Source organism: Thunnus albacares, chromosome 24, assembly GCF_914725855.1.
Source record: "Thunnus albacares chromosome 24, fThuAlb1.1, whole genome shotgun sequence".
Classification (NCBI taxonomy): Eukaryota; Metazoa; Chordata; class Actinopteri; order Scombriformes; family Scombridae; genus Thunnus; species Thunnus albacares.
In genome coordinates this window covers 5,093,472-5,119,526 of record NC_058129.1, presented here as the reverse complement: position 1 = coordinate 5,119,526, position 26,055 = coordinate 5,093,472, and the positions used below count along the sequence as shown (strand labels likewise).

Sequence of the window (26,055 nt, the reverse complement as noted above, 5' to 3'; positions counted from 1 at the left end):
TTAATACAGACAATACACATTCATATAAGAGAGGTCGGCATGTAGCGGGTGCTCTTAAAGGTATAGAAAAAAGTGCGCAAAGGTCACGTTAGAGTCCTTGCAATATTCCTCAGAGCACAGAACAAACGTGACAGCATGAGTGGGATGTTCCTCCCACCTTGATATCCCAGTTGACGACTTTGTTCCCAGTCAAGCGTCCATGCAGCATGTTGGGGGACAGATCGAGGCAGATGGGGTTCCTACACGCCTGTTGACAAAATAGCCACGTTTAGGGAACAACTGGTAGATTTCCTGGACTGTTGTAAGAATATCATTTTATCTTGCTAAAATAATTTCTTAATTCATGGTGACTACATTTGAAAGCAGTAGCCAGATTTCCCCACTCTGACACACAGAGAGCTGAAGGAACCTATGTGGCTGATTTTAAAGCTTTAAGAAGAAATGGCTGAAACCGCAGTGGTCCAAATTACCTTGGGTGAGTAGTGTAGCAGCAATTTGGTTGAAAGGTCACCAAGTTCTGATTCCTGGGCTTTGAATGGAGAGATACAGTTTGGACCTGCATAGAAGAAAGAGTGAGAATGTAAGACAGAGAAAGAATAGAATAAAAAACATTCTTACTTTACTTTTACGTAATCTATGATCTGTATTCAGTTTCAATATCATCATTTGAATTTGAATTTGTGTTTTCTGTACTGCTTTTCATCTTTATTGTGGGATGCTGCTCATCTTATGAAATACTGTTCTATCAAACACCACGCTGCCTTCATCCCACTATACTTTTCTGTAATTTATAAATCTCTCCTCCTCTTCTATCTTTCTTCCTCCTCCTCTCACACCCTCTCTCTCTGCTTACCAGCACTACAGATGGCTTTTATGTGGTTGGGCTGTAGGGGCTCATGGAACACCATGACGCTTCCCAGTTGGCCCTGCAGCGACGTGGGGCTTCCCCACTCGCTGTCCTGGGTCCCCGCTGAGATGAGCTTAGTCACAGACTCAGGCTTTCCCCCCAGCAGTCCTCCCCACGTCTGTGGTGACAGGATCCCACCCAGCGAGGAGCGAGTGGTGGGTGTGGTGGCTGAGGAGAAGGGAGGGTCTGGGATCTGGGACGGCGGGGGAGTGGTGGTCCGGTGGCCTGCTGAGCCAATGCAGCAGGAGGTAAATGGCTGTGGGTGGATGAGAAGAGAACAAGAGTGGGAGTGAGCAGAAATAAAAACCTGCATGATGTGCATTTAAGACCCTGCTCTATCATAAACAGATAAATAAATTAGAAAGAATAAGCAGCGGGTTACTGATGATTCCTTACAGGATTTCAGTCCAGAACATTCATCATTAATTTCAGACTGTGTCTTATTTAATGGCCTCATAATGCATTAGCACAGCCTCTCATGGTTCATTGCTAAATTAAGCAGAATGACATTTAAGTAAATTCAACTGCATTTACAACAGACATCTTCACATCTGCCTGTTCATCTCTGCAAAATGGTGAAAAGATAAAAACTTGGGTTATAATGTCACTTGCCAACAGCACTGGCAGACAAACTGAATGAAAACACACACAATCTGGTTGGTTGACCATGCTGCTATGAAGTTGCTTATTTTCCATTATTAATCAAGTGAATGCAGGTCTCACCTCTGTCATGGTGGGGTACTTGAGGGGGGCAGACAGTTTCTGCTGTCCATCCACATAAATGTAGACGAGACTCTGTCCGAACGGCCTCTTTCCTGGTACGTGCACCACACCGATGCTGTGCTGTAGACAGATATTCAGTCCCAATTTAGCTCCTTTAATAAAGATCTTAGGTTAAAATGTGTTCATCTTCTAAACATAGAGTCAGGCATCAGTGTTGCCAGACCCTGGAATATTCAGAATTTCCAATACTTTGACTTATTTGGCCAATTAAAGTATGAGTGAGTCTAAGAAAATGTTTTGGGATATGTAAAGGGAGTCATCCAAATCATTATCATTTAAAGCAATATCATTTTCTACATGTGATGGATATTGATTCTTAATTTTGATGCTGTGTTCAGTATTTCAGTGCTGTACGAGTAGCACTTCCTGTCCAGTAAATCAATAAATCAATAATAAATAGATAATAGATAATCATCAATAAATGATGACATGAAACCTGACTCACCCACAGAGAGTCACAGAAGCAGTAGTCAGGCAGCATGACTGTGACATACTCCTTCTTCGTACAAACAGCCACCACCAGCACACCCGCTGAGCTGATGAAGGCCTCAAACCCCGTCCCACCTGGGGTAAAAAAGCTGTACGGGATGAAATAAAGGAAAACAGTTTTGAGCAGGTGTTGACATGTATACTTTTGACATGTTTTTCAGTTATCTCTGGTTTTGCAGGGCTGAGACGTTTGGGGATTTTACAAGAAACAGAGCATGTCATCTCCTGATAATGCTTACTTTTGTGAAGAAAACTTATAAATAATCATACAAAGAAAGCTTTATGATGAAATTTCAGATAGCAGCTGCCATAGCAACACCAATTTTGATATTAAATGTATTGCTGATTACACCAAATGGTGCTGGATTCTCTATCGTATTATTGTTTGCCATATTTGGTTGATATAAATAGTTGAAACACTTGCATTAACACGGTTTCCCTCATCCTCCAGTCTCTCTCCTCCATTCTTTCAGTGTCAGTTCTTCTCTCCACATCTCTTTTAATCTCACCTGTAGAGCTGCTTCCTCTTGTCTTTGCTGGTTGGTCCCAGCTGGTCCTGGTCCAGTGACAACCAGGCCAGGAAGCTGAAGGCAGAGCCCGGCCAGCGCTGCACTGTAGGAACTGCAATACCAGCCATGCTAGGTGACAGATCAAAGTACTGCATGGCACTTTCCAGGCCCTGTTTGCGTACCATGGCGAGGAGGGATTTCAGGGCGGGACCCACGTAGGGGTGTGCTTGGCTAGACTCTGGAGGCCTGAGGAGGCGCAGGAGCGCCAAGAGTTCCCTGGCACTCATGGACTGGGAGCCCAGTGAGCCTACCAATCCCAATAGGCTCTCAGCGCAAGCTCTGTGTAGCCGCTGGTGACGCTCCAGGGCAGCAAGTGCTCGCATGACCATGGCAGCATTGACGCAGGTTGCGCGGGTCTGGCGGTTGAGGCAGCTGAGGCGGCGGAGCCAGTCGGCTGTAAAAAGCTGCAGCTCCGATGAGTCCAGCTCTGGGAGCCACTGGACGAGCAGCAGCAAGGGCTCCACATTACTGATGCCCAGGAGCCCCACTGAGGTGTGCTCACCCTCCACCGCCTACACACATGTTCACATAGAGAAACAGACACAGACAGAGATAAAGAACACAGCGGATTAGAGAGCAGCATTTAGTCAGTCAGGAAACAATAGGTAGTTAACGTGACATCATGTTCACCAACCATGTTCATCAGCTCTTTGAGTAAGTGTCGAGACGGCTGGCCGAGCGAGATGAGCACTTCATACAGGTGATTGTAACCAATCCTCTCCTTGAACACCTCCTGCAGGGGCAATGGGAAAAACAAATAAATTAAAATACAACTTTAAGACATCTGAGTGCTGATAACTTCTATTCAGGTCTGCAAAACATGTTATGAAGTGAACCTTGATGACAACTGTGTCAGGAAAAGATGGTCGATTTCACTTCTCAGAATTTCTAATCTGGTTGAGCGATCTTAACTACGTCTGTAAACATCCCAAACTACAATTTCTTCTCTATCTCCATCCATCACAGCATGAGATTCAGCCTTCTCAGATGAGGCAGAAGCCCATAAAATGAAGAGCTTTACAATTCAGCAGTAAGTAAATAAAAAGTATATTCGTAGCATGTAATTAAATGCATTTTTTTGTGATCCCTTTACCTTTGCAGCTGGTGAGTTGTGCATCACTGTTGTCAGGGCTTTGATGGTTGCGACAGCCAAGGAGTCTAGTCGCCCTTGAAACACCTGAAAGAAAATAAGACTAGTCAGTCACTCACTACAGTCAATCACTTGTTCTTTTAGCGGTGAGCAGAGAATGTAATAACACATGGCTGGTCAAATCTCCTCTTATTCCAGATGAATGTTTCAGGGCAACAAGCATGCAGACAATTTAAAGCCACATTCATATACAAGGTTCGTAAAGCTAAAATGATAATGATCAACCTTTTAAAGGCATTGAATACAACATGCATCACACTTGGAGGAATAAAAGGGAGACTTAAGCAGATGATTTGGAGTTTGAATCAATTAGTGTGTGTGTGTAAAATGTGAGTAAAATCATCAGTGATGGTTAGAACCCTGTTTGTCACTGCAGTAGGGGCCGGCATAAAAGCTTGTACTGCAGATGTTATAGTGAAGATAAGTGTTGTCTTTCTGCTCCAGGTAAAAAAACAATCCCTTTAAATAGAAATAGGGAGATCCGACTGGAGCAGGAAGCTCTCAGGGCTTGGTCAAGAACAAAACAAAAACAAAACACCCACCTCCACACACACAGACAACCACAAAGAAGTACCTCACTCTTTTTATTCACACAGACACACACACACACACACACACACACACACAAAGCATGCAACCCATAAAACACAAGCCAAACCATGAAAAATAAACATAAAAACACATCTCCATCCAGCTCCGTCCTGCTCATGTCCGACATGTTCTGGGCCACTGGACCCGTCATTAGAGTAAACATGCAGCTGTAGGCTTGGTTTATCCTACAGAGAGTCTTGGACCAGCTGGAGAGGGACTGTGGCGAAGATTAAAACACTTAGATCATCATCACTGAGTCCAGATCACCTCAAACCACTGAACTCTGTGAGATCACACACCAGGCCAATGTGATAAGCATTCCAGTGGAGCCCATAGTATACCGCAGAAAACCAGGACAATGTGGAGGGGAGGGTGGGAGAGGAAGGGAGGGAGGGGTGAGGAAACTGATCATTGCAATTAAAAAATGAAATGAAGTAGACATAGCTGTGAGGGAGACAAACAGGTCACTCCACAGCAAGACGGCAATATTGCACTGCAACGTGGGTCAATTCTCATTTTGGACTTGGGTTGTTTTTTTTTCTTGCACCTGTATTACTGTTGATTCTCTACTGTAGTTGAACTAAATAGCTGCTTTCACTTACTAAACCTGCAGTTCTACAGGTGACCTCGCAAACGACAAAAGCTTAATGTCTAAAACATGCAGCATCTGCCACCGTATCAGGTTACAGCTGAACTACAACAAAGGCTCATTGATGTGTGTGTGTGTGTGTGTCTTCATGCGGGTTTGTCCACCTGTATTCACATCATCCAGATCAATAGAGGGATTATACCTTTTAAAAGGTTCCTCTTTGAGCAGGAAAAGTACAAAGAGCGGAATAAAAGTGGGGATACTCTGAAGGGAACAGGTGACCTTTCTGTGCACATGAGATGATTTAGTGAATGAGTTCTGACTGATAAGTTACAGACACTGCACCTTTCAGAAGACAGTCCTAGGCAGGTAAGAGACAGATTCATGTCTTAGAGCTTGCAACATGATAAATAGTGCCAAAGACAACAATAGCTGATAATATTGAGCAGTTTTAGGTGTGGGAAGATAAACTGTGTAGATGTAGACATAAACTTCTTCAGATTTGGGCACATGATTGATAAATTCATCTTTTTCAGATACTTCAAGTGGTGCTTTAGTAGCTGCTACATTTCATGTGATGTTCCACCAGGCCCAGAAAATAAAATACAGAGATCTATATGATGCACATTGGTACAATTCTTGTACATTTGGAAATTGTCTAACACATAAACTTTTGACCTGAAAATCTTGTTTTGTCAACCTCCAGTTGTTTAACTTGTGAGAGATGTCGAAGTGCACTCCAAGGTGTGTCAGTACATTATGACATCACTATTGGTTACAGGTGCAACACTCTGGACCACACCCAGAGGTGCAACAGACCTGTAACTTGCAACCACAGAAGGCAGTAAACCAATTCTTTTCAGACTGATATTAATGCTTTGAGAAGTACTAGAAAAGAAAGAACCTTTACTGTATAAACCTTCTGTTAACCATTATGCTGCTTTACTTAATCTAAAAGAAAACTTTATAAAGTACTTGCACTATTGCCTGTGTGTTACAGGGAATCAGCAGTGCAACACCTTAGTGAAAACAAGACTTACAGTAACTAGAACGCGGCTTCATTTAAAATTACATTGTGAACCTGATCTCTGGGCCTGCTGTGCTCTGCTTTTGTCTTTAAACCACAAGTAGAGTATTAATGTGAAAACCTTACACATCACAAACGTGGTTAGTGTTACAGTAACAATATGTTCAATAAATAATGCACACGTGACTAACAGTGTGTTTCCTGCAAGCACACTGACAATCCAATGACTAGAACTGAGAGCTACTCAGTGGGCGGATTATTGTTTGGTTTTTTTTGTTAAAAGATAATCCAATTATAAATATTATCTGGGGCAAGGTCTTGCTGTGGAGTGGCCACATGGCTCTGGTGAGGTGAAGGTGGTGGGACGTGGCAGCAGCGGGTGAGGACAAGGGGCAGGGAGGTGGATGATGAGGGGGGGGTCAGGTGATGTGGGGCTTTCTCGGCGGTACCTGAGTGTCCCTCTCTCCTGTCAGTAACCTGTTGTTGGTTATATCTTTCTGGTCCTTGTCTGCCGCCGTGCACCTAGCATTAACCAGCTGACACAAACAACAGGCAACATGTCAACATAGCATGTGGGGAGGTTGAGAGAGAGAGAGAGAGAAAAATGAAGACAAGGGAGAAACAGAGGATTGTGCAGGGGAGGAAAGATGAGTGAGTGGAGGATAGGGTGAGAGGTTAAAAGCCGTGACCCTCAGCGGGGGTCACTGCGTGGAGGCGTGTTGGTGGGTGATCCAGCCTTGCTGCGGGGAGGTAAACATGCAGGGTGGGCAAAATGCTCTTTCTCACTCTGAAAGCTGAAGTACTAAACATGACATAGAGGCTAGACCTGATCTAGACAAATAAATCTACCTATATTACATGTACAATACCTGACCTACGGTAGCTGTTTTACCAGAGATGTAAAAGAACCATCCTGATTTCTATGATTCTGGACATATTCATGTAAAATGGCTTTCTCTAAAATGAAACAACCTTCTTTAAAAGTTGCCTTTATTTACAGAACAAAACACAACTGCAAATGAGTAGATTAATAGCTAAAAAAGCAAATTTGGTTAATGTATAGTTGTACTACACTACTACAATGTCAGTTCTTCAATTAAAGTATGAAAAAAAACACATTTCAGAATTAAAAACATCTAAAAAATTTGATAGATTCCTACATAAATAAGGACTGCAGTGGGGGAAAATGTGTATTAGGGGATGTCATAATGATATGAGATTAGAACTTAAAACAGCCTTAGGATCTTGTAGTATCAGATACAAGATATCATCAACAAATAAGTTCGGAATAATCAGGGATGCAAACGGGTAGGGGGTAAAAAAGGTGAGAACATTGCGTGGATAGAGAAAACCTGTCACAACTAGGAGGGTGTGGGGGCATGCTCCCCCGGGATATCATTTTGAAACATATTCGCTTTACATTCTGATCTCTAGTTGGTTTTAAGTATACTTGCATCTGCCTGAAAACTAACAGGCTTTATGGGGTAAAACAACCCTACATAAAACACATAGAAGGAATCAATAGATGTGGGAGCTGAATACATGAACAAGACAAAAACAAGAAGACAACAACAAGATAAAAAAGTATGTTGAAAATCTGCTTGTAGTAGCTTATTTGTTAACACTCTTCCACTATCAAGCATGTAATTGGTAAAATTCCTGAAAAGCTTACATCTAGTCTATATGCATAATTACATATGACAAGTAACATAAATGCAGAATATGTATCAAATAAACCAATTGGTGTCCGTTATTGCTGCTTCATCTTACCCGTGTCTTGGTGTGAGGTTTGATGTAAACAGATAAGCAGCATTGTGAAAACTACTGACTTAGCACTTGTAGAAATCAAACTACTTGTCATTTTGCTGTTGTTTGTTTTTTTGCTGTTGTCATGGTCACGTATGAGACGCCCCTTAAGACGGGTTTACACGAGTAGAAAGCTCCAAACCACATAATTGGAATTCTTGGAAACCAAGGATTTGTATTGCTGAAGTTAAAATTAACTATTTCTCCTCTGATTTACTTGAATCTCGTAGGTGACATATTTTGATCTCAAAACATCGTATTTCGCTGAAAGGTGAAGAGTTTGCATCTCTGAATAATGTTCCATTTTGCCCCAGTTCTGAGCTAGAAAAATTTGCTCAGAATTATCAAACACCAGCCGTTTTCAGGTTATATTTAGAGAGGAAGACCTATGCTGTTACCTTGCTGTTCTGCAGCAGTCGTGTCAGGTGCTCAAAACAATTACTGTTGAGGAAGATGGCTTGTAGAACTGGCCTGTCTGAACACAGGAACATGTCCCTGATAGTGTCTGAGAGACAGCAGTAGGAATAGACAGAGAAGCAGACAAAGAGACAGAAACACAAAGAGACAGAGATGGAGAAAGAAAGAGAGACATAGACAGAAAGAAGAGAAATAAAAGCAAAGACAGAAATAAAAACAGGAAGTGGAATAAGTTACATTAGCTTGAAAAATCCTGATTCAACAAAACAGAACAGATATCACAATTACAATTGTAATTTGAGGCCTTTATCATAAACGAAGACCCTACCTAGCATGTTTACTTGCAGCGCCACAAATCGGCTCTCCCAGTGTCGGCCTAGAGTTGGCACTCGGCCCTTGGCTTGTTGCTGCTGCTGCTGTCGGGCGGCAACCACAGCCGCCGGGTCCGAGTTGAGCAGCTTGAAGTAGTTTTCCAGCACAGAGGCGATTTCCACTTGCCGCTGGTCAGAGCTGGAGGCCAGGAGGCGCTGCACCACCTCCCTCAGGCAGCCCAGAGTCAACAGCGCCTTACGGTCGGGGGCCTCGCTGTCCCAGTCCTCGCCCTCGTCTGAGGAGCAACTACCCATGGAGCAGTCAGCCAGCACCCGCATCAACACCTCCATGGTGGCTGGAGAGATGGCGAGCAGAGCATTCCTCTGCCGGAGACGGAGGGATGGAGGGTGGGAGGTTGGAGAGATGGAATGAAAGGTATAGGGGTTACTCAAAAGCAGGCACACCGCCTGGTTTCACGGGATGAGAACTCAATAACATTCATTTTTCATCACCTACCCACATTAACACACACACACACACATACACAAACACACACACCTACACACATGCATCCAGTATTAAGTCAAAATTTTATTTATATATTTATTTTTGGTTCATCTTGTTGTTTTGCTTGGTTTATTGTCTGGTCCTGTTGCTTCTTGCTATCGGGGTGTCATACATGTTTTTTTTGTTAATCACTCATCTTGCACAAAATTTTCAAAAAACAAACAAAAACAAATTCAACAACAACTCAATAGTTTACTGCCCCCATTCTTCACAGCTCCTCCTGAAACACAAATATATGTAGAGCTGAAATGATTAGTCGATTAGTCATTCGACAGAAAATAAATCTGCAACTATTTTGATCATCAATTAATTGTTTTTATGGAAGAAAATTCCCAATTCCAAACAAAAAAAGACATCTGAAGATATCACCTTGGACTCTGACAAATGCGAGGGCATTTCTTTTGTAGATTCAACAAGTGAGTGTTTAATTAATTACAATGATAAATTAATAAATATTTTATAAATATTTTATTTTTATTGATATAACATAATTATATTAATGTAATAATAAATTATTATTATTATTATTATTATTATGATGAAGAAGAAGAAGAAGAAGAAGAAGAAGAAGAAGAAGAAGAAGAAGAAGAATCATTTAATAAATATTTGAAAGCCAGCAGAAATCTTGTCACCATTTATTTATGTGATTATTTGACTTTAACGCTCATGTCTTGTGGCCCAAGAAAGTGGAAGCCTAAACGGTCAGCTTTCATTAATAAATGAAAAGTAATCCGATCTTGGAACACTCTCCAAACACATCCATGGCCAACAAGAGGAGATAAGAGCGGAGCAGTGATCAAGGGGATCAAGCCTGTGACCTGCCAGTTAAAAGGTCTGTCTGACCTCCAGACCGTCCAGAGGCTTACCTGATCACCAGCTACTATAGCTCCAAACAGGTGCAGCAGGCAGCATTTCAGACTCTCCTTCAGGTGTTCACTTTCCTGGAAGCATTCTGGAAAGAGGACAGACACACACACACTGGCATTAGCTGAACCTATAACCATGATGTCAGCCATGCAAATACAACCATAAAAGGAAACCACAGTTAACAGCTAACTGTTGAAGTTCCTGTATTTTCGTCCATAACCAAAACACTGATGAATGCACACAGACACACCTTTATCTTTTCCAACTCTTTCATACACACAGACACTCATGAAAGCCAAATGAAATCTGCAAAGTGGATAAGATAGGGCATTAGTGAGCACACACACAGCAGCGCACAAACACACACAGGCATGTGGCAGCCTTGCCAGTAACCTCGAGGTCGTGGTGGTTCCAGTCATCCATTAACTCATCTGTCAACACATCCAATTGGGTAGAAGACATGTGATGTCTTGGCTCCGTGATGTCTTGTTTCCTTCATCTCAATCATGCCACGATTCTATTAAACTCTGCTATCACAAGATCACTATGAGTAGATCCACTAATAACAATATTATTGATCAATCGTGTAAGATCTGCAAATTAGTAGCTGGTTTTCCAAATTAATAAAACTGAATTAAATGAACAAATTCTTTCAATATGATGAGTTGTTTTCATTGATGGAATAAATTGTGACAATTATTTTTTTGTGACTTTTTAAAGTTTGCCTGAAATGTCGTTGATGGGTCAAAAAAGTAAGTCTTGTATAAAATACTGATTCACTTTGAGTGTTTTTGCAATCGTTAAGAACAGAGTCCTTTATCACTTATCAGGGAGAAAGGGCTAAATAAATGGATAGAGCAACTGAACTTGTTACTATCAAAATCCCACGCACACACATTCAGGTTGGGCCTTGGGTGTTATCTCTGGTGCCAAACCACAGCAGTCACACATAGGACACAAGACAGAAGGGAGTATTTGTTCAAAATGGCCGACAGCGTCGCTGAAGTGGCTTGACAGACACCATTCACTATCAGCTCATCTGAACGCCTGGCAAACAGAGCGAGGACACAAAGGGTGGATTCAGCTGAACCCAGAGATGAGAGAGGAGGCAGTGAGAGAGAGGGAGTGACGACATGAGCTCTTAGGAGATGAGAGGGGAGGGGAAGGGAGGAGAGGGGAAGAGAGGAGAAGAGAGGGGAAGAGAGGAGAGGAGAGGAGAGGAGAGGAGAGGAGAGGAGAGGAGAGGAGAGGAGAGGAGAGGAGAGGAGAGGAGAGGAGAGGAGAGGAGAGGAGAGAAGAGAGAGGAGCTTCCTCATCCGTACCCAGGGGCTATTGAAGAATGAGATGCAAATTATGGGCCATACACAGTAAACACTGCGACTGATTTGTTTTTTTTAGGACAGGTTAACTGAAAGCAAGATATACAGTTGATGCTTATGCACCAATCCAACTATTTTAATACAGTAGTTTTAGTTTATATCCAGAATGAAAAATGAGAGACTTACGGTAAAAGAAGGGAACAAACTCAACAGTGAGCGGAGCTGCTTTGTACTTCTGCCTGCTCCTCTCTACTGTACCCAGCTGCTCTCTGGAGAGAAACACATACAGTACAGTTAGGAAGCAAATATGAAAACAAACAAGCCTGCACACTGGTACGCTTTATCCTGCTTTCATCAACACTAGTCAAAGGCCAGGATGATGATAGATTATAAAATTAACCATCAGTATATGTATTTTTATAAAAACAGCATGTTAAATTGCCGCTACTGCTGGTGGATGACAAAGTTAGCTTCATTGTTTCATGTTCATATACAAGTGATGCTGAGCCAGCTGCTGTATGTTGTTACCCGCAGGTTCGATGCCTCCAGTTGCGGTAAGGGTCGTAGAGGCTCTCGCAGAAAGCCAGCGCATGACGGACAAACTCCTCGGCCTGGCTCTGGTCAGCCATCTCCTTCTCTTTGGTCTTGCTCTTCAGCTAAAAACACCACACACACACAGAGACACACTTCACACCTGCTACTATAGGCCTCATTCTGATCATAATTACTTACTTTAATACTCTAATTTTATTTACTTAATGAATAAATTAAATAAAATTGTGCAGCTAATGTTTTGGGGACAATAATTTGCAGAGCAGAGAAAAACAGAGAGATCAGAGCAAAGGCAAAGGGAAGAAGAGTCAGACCTGCTGAATATAGAGTGTCGTCATGGTGATAATGTGATTGATGTAAGAGCAAGTGCCGATCTCCTCCACGTTGGACAGGTTCCTTTTAGAAACATCCAATCATGCAAACACACACACACCCACACACAGTTAGCTTATCACTTGCTTTTTGATACCAGCGCTACTACATTACAAGCCAATATCTGAGAAATGTGGGATTCTATTCTTCTGTATAGTGGTTATACGATATGTATATGTTTGCTGTCCTGACCTGCAGATGATGATAAGGAACTTGAGCAGCAGCAGTGCCAGGTTTTGCTGCTCAGGCTCCAGGCCATCGGAGGCTTTCTGGACGCACTGCAGCAGCTGGTGGCGCAAAACCTGCAGGATGTTGTCTGGGAGGAGGGTCAACACCGGAGGAACCTCCTCTGGCCTGGAGACACAGATGCACAACGACCGCAAGAGGAATAAGAATCTATTCCAGTGTTTAATCTCTCAACACAGGTTATAAAATTGTTGCTGTTCATTATTGAGGTTTATCATGGAGGCATTGCTGCGTTAAAGACAAGGGCAGGTTCACTTTCTGATTCTCTCAGTCACACACATGCCTGGTTATGGCCTGCATTCAGGCATTAATTCCTTGGAAAACTGCATACAAGAGAGAGGGAGCGCAGCCAAACCCACGCAGTGAATGTCGGTGGGAAAGCAGGACAGATGTGGCAGCTGAAGAGGAAGGGAGAGAGAGAGGGAAGGAGGAGGGGAGAGAACGAAAACGGAGAGAAGGCAGAGGACAAAAGGCACAGAGATGGCAGAGGGAAGAGGAGGATGAAGGAGGGAGTTGGAGAGTAAGCCGAAGAGGATGGGCAGAAATATAAGTCAAGGGAGGAGGAGAAAAAGGAAATGACAGAGCGAGGGAGAGATAAAAAGCTCAACAAATGGGATTTAACCACCAATATTCACATGGCCCTCCCTCTGTTATGAAATGTGACTGACTCAGGCTTCATCTGATGTTGATCTAACATACTGGATACAGACTTTCAGGTGTGTGTGTTTAAGCACTCAGGGGTTCTCACGTTAACCTGCATCATATGTTCACATGTTGACACACATCAGAGCATCACCTGCAACAAAATGTGACCGCTCTGCAAAAAAGAACCCGGTGTGGTCGGGCTATTTTTGGTTGTGCAGTGGCAGGCTGCACAGTGTGTGGTCACGCTGTGGATGACGCATACAAGCAGGGATAGTTTTGAACCCACTCGCGACGACCTAATGCAGAAAACTGCATTGGTGTATTGTTAAATGTAATAGGGAAGCCAGTGCAATCAGAGTATGTGATATATTATAGATGGAAGGATGCTGACAGGACAGTGCGAGATGAAATAGCAGAAATCAGATACAATTAAATGTATCATGATTTTCTTATGACAAAGTCTCTTGCACACATTAAGAGATGCATTGTATATTTCCAGTTACTTTTGAGTAAACAGAAGAAGAGGGTGAAGAACTGGGCATTTTTTGGTAGAACTGCAAGGACTAATCAATCAATTAGTTGCCAACTATTAAAGTAGCCATCACGAAGATCTCTGTTTCGCTCTCTTTGGCGGCACCTATGGCAATAAGCAGTAATTGCAGGTGTGTTTTCGGATCTCACTTCCCAGAGATCCAAACAGTATCACCTATGTGACGTCAGTCAGTTGGCAGTGAGTTGAAAGAGCCCATCTGTTGCGTTAGCTCCACCTACCCTCTCTGGCGGACCAACCGCTGCTGGGTGATGGAAAACGCATCACTAACTGTGCACCACTTCCTGAGAATGTCGCCACCGACATCCAGTTCGTGATACTACAAATGCAACGGCTTTCATCAGTGAGCCAATCGATCACCATTGTGTTACATCATTTGGAGATAGATATTGACTTAACAGGAATTTATTTAAATGAAAATCTTCATGATTATTACTTTAAATTCATCAACAACTATTTTGATAATTGATTTATTGTTCTGAGTCTTTTTTTATTAAAAAAAAAGTCTTCCAATTATCTGATTCCAGCTTCTCAAATGTGATGTCCTCTATTTGAGGACATCATCTTGGGCTTTTTTCACCATTTTCTGACTTTTATGGAGCAACAACTAATCAGTTAATCAAGAAAATAATCATCAGATTAATTGATATTGCAGGCCTAGTATTTATTGTTCCCATTGATAGATTTTATTACTGTTACTCTAACTGTTAAATGCATAAATATGTTTGTTATTATTGAGCTTCAAATGATAAATTGTGATCGCAGTTTGTCACAAGTTACCTTGACGGTGGCTTTTCGAAGTCCACATCCAGGCATCGTTCATAGGAGCTGATGAAAATCTCCAGCCATAGCTTCAAGTAGTCTGGATCCCTCTGAGAAATGTCAAGATAGGAGGTGAAGGAGAGCAATAAAGATGGAAGAGGGAGAAGCAGAGAGAGAGAGGATGGTAAAGAAAAGGACACAATACAGTTAGTGGCCTTTGCTGACTCAAGCTGTCAGTTATAATACATAAATGGCAGGCAGCTGACAGGGCTTGTCTGCAATTTGATTACATTTATTGTACATATGTCCCCTGTGACTTCTAAACCCAGACAACAATAGGTCGCAAGCATTTTTGTCTCTCTGTAATTCTCAATGCTAGTAACAATGGATATGAAAGGTTGAAAGGTTTTAATTGTTTCGAGGACTTTAATACTTACAAATAAAAATACATAAATGATAGATTTTCACTTCCATTTTGCCACTTGCAAGTCTAAAAACAAAAGGATACAAATGTTTGATTATAAGAAGTGAGAAATGAACATGTTGATGCCTGCGTATACTGTAACACAACACTAAAAAAACAAGTTTAGCGGTTTACATAGCTACTATTGCAGTATGTCAAGCATGTGGGAGCAGGAATGTCTCAGGTGGATGTGTGAGTTTCTTATCTTTTTGAAGGCGCAGAAGCTTAAACATGCACCTGTTGATAGTGGAAAACAGGCCTGGCTGCATTCTGAAGGGGGGGGTTTCTAACAGCCGGCTGATCGACATTTCCTAAATTCCTGGAACAATGCCCAGAGAAGGATGGGATGGCAACATCGGCTACAGAGGAAGGCTGGCCTGGCTCAGCCTGCTGCTGGGTAACAGTAAAGTTCCTGGTGTAAAATCCCCTCAGCCCACAGGAACAAACACGGAAAAACCAGAAACAAGGGACCACATTTCAAAAACTACTAAACTACTTAGCAAAGTGGGACCATAAAGACATGTGTTCATGTAAACTCAAAAAATACTTGCATATTTATTGTTCTGAGGGAAGCTGGTTTACATGAACTTTTAAGTTGTTTTAAATCATCCAATTATGCTGCACCCTTTCTTTTCATCTTAGTAATTACGAATTACTACCACCACAACCAACGGATCTGACCTGGGGACACTGAGAATAACCAAAACACACACACATACACACACACACTGCAGCAATTTCTACAGCATAGTTTCATTTTTCAGCAGCCAAAGCCTCAAGTCATTGGAATAAGTTGAAAGACGCTATAATCACATAAGAGTTCTACACACAGGAGCTTTAAGGAGAGAGAGTGTCGGGTATCATGAAGACAACAAACTGAGAGATAGGGGGATTATAACGTTTCTGGATTATAAAACTTCAAATAGAGGGAAAAAAAACTATAGTGTTTGTAGCAATAACATGCAGCAGAGGTAGAGCTGTCATAACACCGCAGACTTGCAGAGTGCAGGACACATGGTAATATGTAGCTTGGGAAGAGTAATTAATTCATCATAGAGGGGTAATCGCTTGCCTGCACCCCCCGTTGGTTTCTGTCAAAAGGAATTTGGCCATCTGGTGGGTGTGAGTGAGCAATCTAGGTCAAGGAGGGCTGATGAGGTGATCAGAGAAGATTACCATAACACCAGTTAATATATTGTGCATTTAGCATGGTATTCTGTCATGAATTGAGGCAACTGGAATCTTCGTTAAATCGTTAAAACAATTAGGATTCATCCTCTGATGAGACCAAAGTGTGAGACGGACAGATTAATTTGCGATGAGGCTTTCTTTCATCACCGTTATTATGACCTCCCTGCAAATGGTAGACACCTAAAAATATCCAATGATGCCAATTCCAGACAAAAAGGAAGCTTGACACATGGACACAGGGCCACAGATGATTCACAAACCAATTTATACAATTTCCTTTCGAGATATATATGAAAGAATTTGCAGATTAAATAGCTTGAGACTGAAGGAAACACATGACAACTGGGGGGAAAAAAAAGGAATTTTCTCAGGAATTGTGGAGCCATGCGGCCCAGGAGTGGGAGTGGAAGGCGGGGGTGAAAGGCTGACTGCTTCTGTCTGCGTGTCAGAGTGGGAATCAGCCAAACCGGAGCAGGAAGCCAGCTCGCTGCTATTTCTATGAGGTCATCAGAACAATCCTGCGACGCTGGCTTGTGTGTGTGTGTGTGTGTGTGTATGTGAGAGAAAAGAGATACACAGGGAATTGAGAAGGATGGAAAAGAGGGAGAGAGAGAGAGAGACATCTGAATGGAGTCAGCAACAGCCACGTGTGAATAATATGTTCTGTTGGGAGAACACGGCATGCCGCCTGTGTGCTTCTTTTTCCTGTGTTACCTTGACTGCATGAATCACTGCCTACAATGAAAAAAAACTAATTAATTTGCGCCTAATGTCTCAGCTGTTCTTTAACTCACAGATTACATTTTCTGTAGTCTATACGAGCACGTGAATGCCTGCTGCCGGAAAATTAGGAGATGACGATTTAAGCCGGCAGCTTCACTCTCAAGTGACTGAGCGTGTGCGCGTGTGTGCGTGCATGTGTGTGTCTGTGTCTGAAAGAATGTCCTCTTTTAGGCAGCAGCTTGGGAGCACAGATGCCCATTGAGGGTTAGGACTGTGGCAGGCAGGGACACACCCTGCTCTACATGGCTCTGTTTATCCTTGGCCTTCATCACCGGCCCGGCGCACACAAACACACACACACATAATGATCTAGACTTACAAGTAGGAATCCTAACTTGACAACAGTCACCTTGTCCCATGGCAACAATCATCTTGTGTCCCAATTTGTATAAAAAAAAATCAATTCTCATGAGAGGATCACATGCGTCTCCTATGTAAATCCATTATCATATTAGGCCCTTTGCCAAGCTACTACATCACATTCCTAAAGATCTGTTTAAGCTGACCTCTGTAAAGCTGACAAGGTCGCCAGCGACACAGATCAATGCGCTTCATTCTCGAAAGAGAGATCCCCATTGATCCACAAAGTGGCTGGAATGGTGGATCAATGCCTGGATGCATTGACAGCTCTCTTTCATTCAGATATGCGACACTGTCTGACAAATGAGATGTGTGTTTATCTTGGATGGCAGATCAGGCTCTGCTATGTCATATATCCTGTCAGCACACAGCGTGCTGCCAGCATTAGATGCTTCATTACCACTGATAATAAACAGATATGTTAATGACTTTAAGGCGGTGTTCCTTTAAACCATTTCACACATGAAAATCGCTACATGTTAAATAACATTGACCAGATGTGCATTGCTGTAATTTATTACTTTTTAGGTACTTATTTGCTCTCCTACACAGGAAGCAATGCATGTTAGGGTTATGGCAGCAGCAAAAGCTTTTGTTATCATTAAAGGTACCCTGTGGAGTTTTTGACCACTACTAGTGCTATGTTTTTACGAGTGGGTCCAAGTTTTGTTTGCATTGTGCACTCATACAAGGACGTACAAGGATGCGCAAGTGGCACAACTGGCATCATGCTATCTACACTATTGATTGACGGCTAGTGGTGGTAACGCGCCAACAAAAGCAGTTGAGAGGAAGACTGCTAGCAAGCAAACATGGATGTAATCAATGCCCGATTTAAATATTTACTTATTTATTTATTTGAAATCAGCTTTGCAAATGTTTCATGTGGAAGGAAATGCACTCAACATGCACACAATGCATTTTGGGGAGAAACACTAAATTTAAACAATACTTTTGTTTGTTTATGAGAAAACTCTGCAGGGCGCCTTTAAGTTAGTGGAATAAATAGCCACCATTATTGAAAAGTAATCAGCTACCGATGAAAAGAGAGAAATCTACAGTCAAACTGCTTCAAAACAAAGTCAGAGAAAAAACAAGTCAAAGACAAGTAGAGTAAAACCACTTTATACCAAAGCCGACCATGTTTAAACACATAAAATAAAACCGAGACTTATTACTCTAATAAAACTGTTATGGCAAAGGGATGAATAAGTCTTTATTTTCTATAGCTACTCAACACCAGCAGCTTTCGTTGTAATTTTAAAGGACATTGTTACAATGTCATTATTACGTTTGCAAAAGTAATTACTTGATTGATCTATTATGAGTTGCTAGATGCAGTGCTGCTGCACAATCTGCATCTAAGGGAGTGCTCCACCCCTCCAGACAGGCGTGGCCGGCCAGCTGGTCGTTTGGCTGCTTGTTTAATATGGGTGGCGACGGGTGACCTGGTTTGGTGGAAGTGGCATGGATGGAGTCACTGAAACCACAATGTTTAAAGGTTCCCTCCCTGTCGGTTTTAAAGACGGCTGTGGTTATTCTGTTTCTGCATCATCACAGCCTAACATCACTGCCTATCAGTCGGTGACAACTCCTCTGGCCATGACGTCACAAAAAGGCGTGTATTTATAGAGGCTGGTGGGAGGGGTTAAAACCACATGAGGCATGTCCGATACACAATGTCAGTGACATCAGTGTTATTCCACAGATATTCATAGCGCAGAGGAAAATGAGAAACAAGAGGGTAACTTAGGATGAAACAAGCAGCGGTGAGAAAGAAAGCTAGCCTGAGGGAACAAACTTTGCATACCAGCACATAAACCAAAGCCTGAGTGTGTGAGTTTGTTTGAGTGTGTGAGTGGCATGGTGTGCAGACACACACTTGTGTATATGTGTAACAACAGATTAGACTGTAACAAGCAAACAAGCAGCAAAGCCGGAAAAAGACCTGAGTAATCTACTTGAGTAAATATGTGAAACCACAGCACTTTCTCCTCCTCCATCGTCTCTAGCTCCACTGTTCAGTTTTCATCTTTCTCTCTCCCTCTCCGTTTTCACTTCTCTTCCTCCAATCCTCTCATGAAATCAAGACTCCCATAAATGCAGGGGTTTATGCAAATGACTGCCTTTTTCTCCCATCCAGTCAAACAGCGTCTCACTGGGCAGGGTACGGTGGGCTGACATAATGAAGGTTCTGAGAATCCTAACCAGAAATCGCTGGTTTGTGGACAATTAAAAAGCAGTGAGGATTCCTCCTCCAGAATTAAGATACCGGACTCAGCTTTAAAGCTACTGAAGGGTGAAATGACGCCCCTGGCTGTTGAGGCATGTTCCCTGTGGTTGAGAATTAAAAGGGCTTTTCTGCGGCAGACAAAGGCTTTAAGAGAGAAACTGGCATTTGTCAGAACTCTACTAAACCCTCCACTTTCTCTGACAAGCCCTTCTGGATAATATACTGGGGAGAGAGGAGGAGAGGCACTGCAGCGTTATGTTGCTACCGCTGTACACCAGCGGCAACCAGCAGCTCCGTCTGCTCGGGGACAACGCTGTGGAACGAACCAATGACAGGCAGCTAAGAGGATCGCTGGTTACATAATGGCCTTAGCTGTTGTCTGTGACATCTCGGCTCTCTACAACTCTGAGAAGCGAGCTGGAGTCAGCCTCTGTAACTACTGCAGAATCTCATTATAATTGTTAAAATTCATGCATTACAAACCCCCTTTGACAGCATCAGACTTCTATTCATGCACAGACATACTGTACAATGAATACCGACAAATTTTACAGCTACTTTTACAAAAGCTACTGATGTAAACACACCTTTAACAGCTTCAGAAAACAACAAGTTAATATGGAGCAAGCAGTTGAAATCTCTAAAGTTTAACTGTGAGACTTGTTTTATAGTTTGGAAGTGGTGCTACCCTTTTGTTTTGAATCATGCATTTTAGGAAATCCCTCAGCCTGGTTTAAATGTGGGACATGCCTGCTTGGAGGGGATAAGAGGTTGAGGTTATCAAGTGAGCACCTCCAATTACAGATACTTGTTTAATTATACTGCATTCTAGAAATGTGTATATGAGCTGTAAATACAAGTAGACACATCAGTTAATAAATGACAGCAAGACGTTATTGGCTGAGTTTGCCAGGTGTGGTTGACACTTGCCTTTTTACTGCAAGGTGTAAACTTAAAGGAACAAGGTGGTGAAAGTCTTTGTTATTGTCAATAAATCCCATGAAAAGACCAAAACCAAAGACGAACTGATCCTACTAACAAGTGTTGTGTGTGTATCCAAAGCCTGATATATCCTTATAACGCGGTGCCATAAAGCTCCATTGTCGTCCAAAAACTATGACAAACTCATCAATGATCCACACTGCTGCACTGGATGACATGTTCCTTCATTACCATAAACACACACACTGTTGTTTATTCTGATTAAATCCCATTTATACAACATCCTGGTGCCATAAATACTCGCTCAGCCAAAAATTCACTATTTACACTTGTTTGAGCAACATTTGCTTAGAACTACGGTGTCCGGCTCTTTGAAGAAATTACCCAACCCCTTCTCAAAGAGTTACATCTTCAGGAGGTAATAACTAATGCATTTTTGTTTTTTTTGTCTTATCACCAGCCTTCTTCTTTATGGTTGAATATAAAACTCAATTATCTGTGATTAAGGATGGGAAAGGTTACCGGCATCAATCAAAAAGCTCTTAATATCATCAAGTTGCTTGGACAGTTACTTCCCATACGGTCAGAATGCAGCAGCACTCCCCATCAACACACTGAATCCTAAACACTGATGTTGATGCCACAGCTGCTCGCCCAAAAATTTCTGACCTCATCCTCATCATGCCAAACAGGATAGCTGCCGCTGCTGGCTTTAACCGCGGTCAGACATATTTCCACCATGTCATATTTCACATTTAATTCCGAGATTCACGCGATCCCCGCCCCTTCCTTTTCGCAGCAGTGGGAACTGGCTGACCATCAGACGAAGAATACGACATGAAGAGATAAGAAATCAGCAGGGGTTGAGACAGCTGATGTCTGGCTGACATAGCAGGACGAGCTGGTTCTCCCGATGCGGCCCGGGGCTGCTTGTATTGTACAAGCTTCTACTGTCAATACACATCCCGCTGACTCCACCTCAGAGAGCAGTGCAAGTGTTCACCTCTGACACTAAAGGCAGTGATGTCTCTACTGTTTCGTCAATCATTAGACAGACAGAGGACATGAGGGAGTTACAATCTGCACAAGAACATGACAACAATACTGTATAGTTTAGTTGAAATAGATATCACTTGTACTCTTCTGTTTTGATTTTAAATAGCCTGAGCAGTCATTCAAGATGGCAGTGTTACGGTACTTCAATTGGTTTAAAATATAACCACTTCATAGCCAACTTTATTGAGTCTATGACATCACAGTGAGTAATAATTAAACTCATTCATGTATCTAGTAAAAGATTATCACTTCAGGTAAAGGCAATGATTGTTCTATTCACACTACAGTTCAAAATGCAACTTGACCAAAAGCATAGTGTGATTCATTCTAGAGAAAACATGTAAAAAATAAAAACATAAAGCACATCATAATCCATCATAAAACAGGTGGATGACTGACTTTCTCACATGTCTAACCCAAACTACCAGTACTGCCCTGCGCACAGTGAGATAAGATAATGGTTGTCTGGGTGAGACAACGAGAGGCTGGGAAGGGGAGCTGGGTTGGAGAACAATTAACCCTTCAGTGGGACACAGGGGGTCTCAGTGCTTGGAAAAGAGACTGCCCTCGCACACCAGCATTCCTCATCTGATTTAGGACACGTGACTGCAGGTTCTCCTTGCTGACTACATACCCTGGCAACCCTCACACACACACACACACACACACACACACACACACACACAAACACACAAACACATACATAGCGCAGAGACACCCCGCCGGCCATACCTAACATTTCAGCTGCTCGGGGAGAGAGACAGGCCGCAACACATATATATTTAAATGCTTCTCTCTCAGCATCTCTTTTGCTGCACACAGAGAGAAATATTGGCCCTGTGGACCCTGGCTCATAGCCAGGATGAAATTAAACCATCCTTCCTCACAGTGTAATGCTTAGTCAGTGCAAATACACATTCCTGCTAGAACAAATGCAATGTGTATGCTTGCAGCAATTGCTGGCATTTTCACAAGTGACTGTGATAAGTGTGTACAGGCAGCAGTGTGCCTGAATCCTTCTATTATGAACCCTGAACACCACTGGCTGGGAAATACATGCATTACACATTCTATTCCTGTCAGCATCCAAGCTTGTGTGCGTCCTTATGCCGTTAGTTCTCGGGGTGAGGATTATTCAATGTCAGATCCTAAACATACAGCTTGGCCTTCATGAGGTAAATACTTCAGAGAGGGTTGTGCACTGTGTGTGTGTGTGTTATCGTGAGGGATTACTGTGAGAAGTAAGTGTGCGGCTGCAGCCGGGCTCACGTGAGGAGCGGCTCAGGCGGGCCGTTTTGATTGGACGCCGGGATGGTGCATGCTTTATCGCCAAGTGAATTAAATCTAGCCAACAGCTGACTCAAGGGGTGCTGTCTCTGCTAGTGTGCGATTCATTCATCTCCACTGTAAAAACATAGGAGCATCCTATATGTACACCGCACCGTTCACTGCAGCAGTGATGTGATTGCATTGACGTTCTGATAGATAGAAGATATTATTTGGTCAGCATTTGTATAAAGGAGCGACAGAGAAACTATTTTTAATACCTGATAGAGTTACATTGTGTTTTCAGTGAATTAATCATTCATTTATAAGCCTAATGTGTCCCCCCCTACCAATAAATCCTTCAGGACTTGCAAGCAATTTAATTAGTCTGGGTTTAAGTGGAGTGTAATAATAGTCCTGTGATGTTTTACATGCTGTCTCAGAGGTTTTTTGCATCCTGAAACGTGTAATATATAGCATTAAAAGGTGCTAAATGTTGCCAGAAAACAATGGCAATCAGTGACTTTGGTTTAAAAGTGTCCTCAAATTGCTACCAATACACTGAACTTCTTATGTATAAATGCCAAGCGAGAATAACCCCTGTGTCTGCCAGAAAGGAAATGCTTTCATACTGTCCATTACATCACCTCATGACATTTCCCTGCCTGGTTCACGTAAGGCTAAACAGTGTGGGCTGTGTGCATGTGTGTTCATGCAGCTGAGGAATACACCTTACCTTAGTGCAGTAGAGCATCCAGACCTCGTACAGTCTCTCGTTGGATGCCATGGTGCCGGTGAGTAGGCACCCTCAGGCTATAGTGTCCACCGAGGTCACTTCCCTGGCTGCTTCATGGTTTCCTTCCAGTCATGACCTGAACCTTTGCTGCTGGGCATCAGTGCTCAACATCATGATCCAACTCTGGCAAGGTATCACACAAAAAAGGGCGGTGGTAGACGTGTTGTGGCAATGGACTAAAAGAAACTTTCCCAATATTACTCCATGACAGAGAGGACTTGGAGCAGCTGGGCCCGTACTTCCAATTCTTCGGCTCTTCTTACAGAAGCAGATGATATTCCCTGCAGTGTTTGCGCTGTCAAGAATAACAACACAGACAGTTACATATCACGGTGGCGGATGTATAGTCACGGTAAAACAAAAGCTGTAAAACACCTCCAGTAACGTTTCTCCTTGTGCACTTTGAGCTGCACTAAGGCGATAGTGGTTTACACGACAAAACACACACCATTAATAATGCCTGTTTCTGCTCTAAAAATAAGCTACAAGCAGCCTCGCTTGTCCTGTCACAGCTGTACAACGCCTTCAATTATCCTCGACAAACATTACAGTATCAGTCGACCTTACCTGACCAAGCTAGCAGAAAGCTAGCTGTCAAAAAAGCCTATTTCTATTTTTTTTTTTTTAGCCTCCCTTTCTCCTCCTCCTCCACCTCCTCCTCCTCATGTGACAGAAACGCCTCGTCTTTCCGAGCCTGTCCGGCTACACAAGTCTCATATGTTGAGGACAAACATATTAACACCTGATAAATTGTATGTTAAACCGTCGAGAAACTGGACACCTCTCACCTGTGTAACGAAAAGACCAACTGTCACTGACGCCGTCTCCAGAGTTGTTGTTAATGTGTCAAGTTGCCCATGACGTCACCGCGCATGCGAACAACAGCGACTTCCTGTCACTTCAAATAAGAGAGTCTACAGAAGTTTATCACTGAAAGATTAAAAACATCTGTATACATCCGTACCACCATGTTATTGATTTCCCTCTTTAAACTGCATTTTCTAACTGACTTTGAAATTCCATGATTTATTCAGGAATTCATTCATGTATTTTTAAATGATGTTCTAATATGTGACTATTTTTTGTTGCTTTTTTAAATCCCTTTTTAATTTGAACTGTTTATCGATGGATTATTTCATTTGTAAATTCTTGTTATAATTCCTCTTTTTATCGCCCATTCAAATATCAAATTATGAATTTTGATTTGATTCGATTTATTTGACATATCAATATATATATATATATATATACAAAATATCAAATGTCATCATACACTGCGACAAATATATATTCATTGAAAATGTTGAGGATAACACTTTTTTCAATTGTGGTCCTCTTCCAAGGAAGAATTACATTATAATTTAGTCTATTTATTTATGGGTTAATTCATTAATTTGTAAACCAATTTATTAATTCCTGTTCTTATTGTACAGTTAGTTATTCATTAATGATATTCTTAATTACTATTTCCATGACACTTGCGGTCCTCCATATAATGGTCATGACAGACATTTTATTAGTTCTCTCATTTCTTTATATAAAGTTAAGTTATCTAAAAATAAAAAAAATGAAAAAACCTGAAAAACAGAATATATATTGATTAACTGCTTGAGCAAATTTTTAGAAGTTACTGAATGTCTGGTATTTTTCCCTGAAATTGAGTCAAACTAAATAAAGGTTTTCTATATTGTATATATAGTGGCAGATTGTATTATTAGTCACAGAGGGGTGTGAGGTTTGACGTTTGGCATTAACATGAAAATTCCACGACTAGTTTTATAGACTTTAAGGATACATAGGCCTTAAAGTTGATAATGATATATAAAGTTGTTTGAAAATATTGCATCACAAAATGGTAAATCTTTTTTTTAATGATTGTTTGTAAAGGAAAATAATGTGCTCACTGAGCTCAAACCCAAAAGTAAAAACAGTTTATGGATTTAATAAATTATACTAAACATTTAACCAGTATTGTTTATTCTGCATGAAACATCTGTGTGCACGTTATAAGATGACCCTTCATTTTGAAGGCAAACCGGATGCTTAACACACAGTCCAGCCTGGCACAGAAACACCCACCCAGCCAACTTCTTCAGGCTTAAACTGCACTTTCAACACAGTGCAATTGCTTCTTTTATGGCATATTTATATGAGAGAACAAGCCGCTGTGGCTTTTATTGTTTATCACTATAGTCGGTGTGTTTGCGACCGTTTTTCTGCTTTACGTTGTCGATGTGGAGCTACGTGGTTGCTAAGGACTGGGCTTGGTTGCGGCGGTCCAGCGGTTTGTTTTGATGTTGTATTGCCACCTGATGGAGCAGTGGAGAACTGCTATTCATCACTCGAAATATGATGAAATCTTTCATTTATAGGTGAAAAAGTGGTTTTAAGTATACAAAATAAAGTCAAATTATTTTAACATAGTACTGTAATTGCTGTAGTCTA

At 41.9% G+C, this 26,055-nt stretch overlaps 1 protein-coding gene across 4 annotated transcripts in view; it reads right to left on the bottom strand.

Moving 5' to 3' along the window:
- Positions 1-24,484, bottom strand: part of nbeal1 (neurobeachin-like 1) — a 48,247-nt gene extending 23,763 nt beyond the window's left edge. For 2 of the 4 annotated variants that reach the window (XR_006400850.1, XM_044344485.1), the window contains exons 1-19: positions 24,399-24,484; positions 23,551-23,905; positions 14,539-14,630; positions 12,510-12,671; positions 12,260-12,341; positions 11,922-12,049; positions 11,580-11,662; positions 10,074-10,159; positions 8,657-9,023; positions 8,310-8,416; positions 6,555-6,641; positions 3,842-3,925; positions 3,383-3,481; positions 2,689-3,260; positions 2,136-2,268; positions 1,631-1,750; positions 854-1,163; positions 471-556; positions 158-247 (exon numbers count right to left, since the gene is read on the bottom strand). Coding sequence is in view for 3 of the 4 variants with exons in the window: in XM_044344485.1 (XP_044200420.1) it covers positions 158-247; positions 471-556; positions 854-1,163; positions 1,631-1,750; positions 2,136-2,268; positions 2,689-3,260; positions 3,383-3,481; positions 3,842-3,925; positions 6,555-6,641; positions 8,310-8,416; positions 8,657-9,023; positions 10,074-10,159; positions 11,580-11,662; positions 11,922-12,049; positions 12,260-12,341; positions 12,510-12,671; positions 14,539-14,630; positions 23,551-23,601 (2,739 nt within the window). In the remaining variant the exon portion in view is untranslated. The remainder of the gene's footprint in view (positions 1-157; positions 248-470; positions 557-853; positions 1,164-1,630; positions 1,751-2,135; positions 2,269-2,688; positions 3,261-3,382; positions 3,482-3,841; positions 3,926-6,554; positions 6,642-8,309; positions 8,417-8,656; positions 9,024-10,073; positions 10,160-11,579; positions 11,663-11,921; positions 12,050-12,259; positions 12,342-12,509; positions 12,672-14,538; positions 14,631-23,550; positions 23,906-24,398) is intronic. The other 2 variants (XM_044344486.1, XM_044344487.1) reach the window with 2 other exon arrangements.
- Between the last annotated feature and the right edge of the window lie 1,571 nt (positions 24,485-26,055).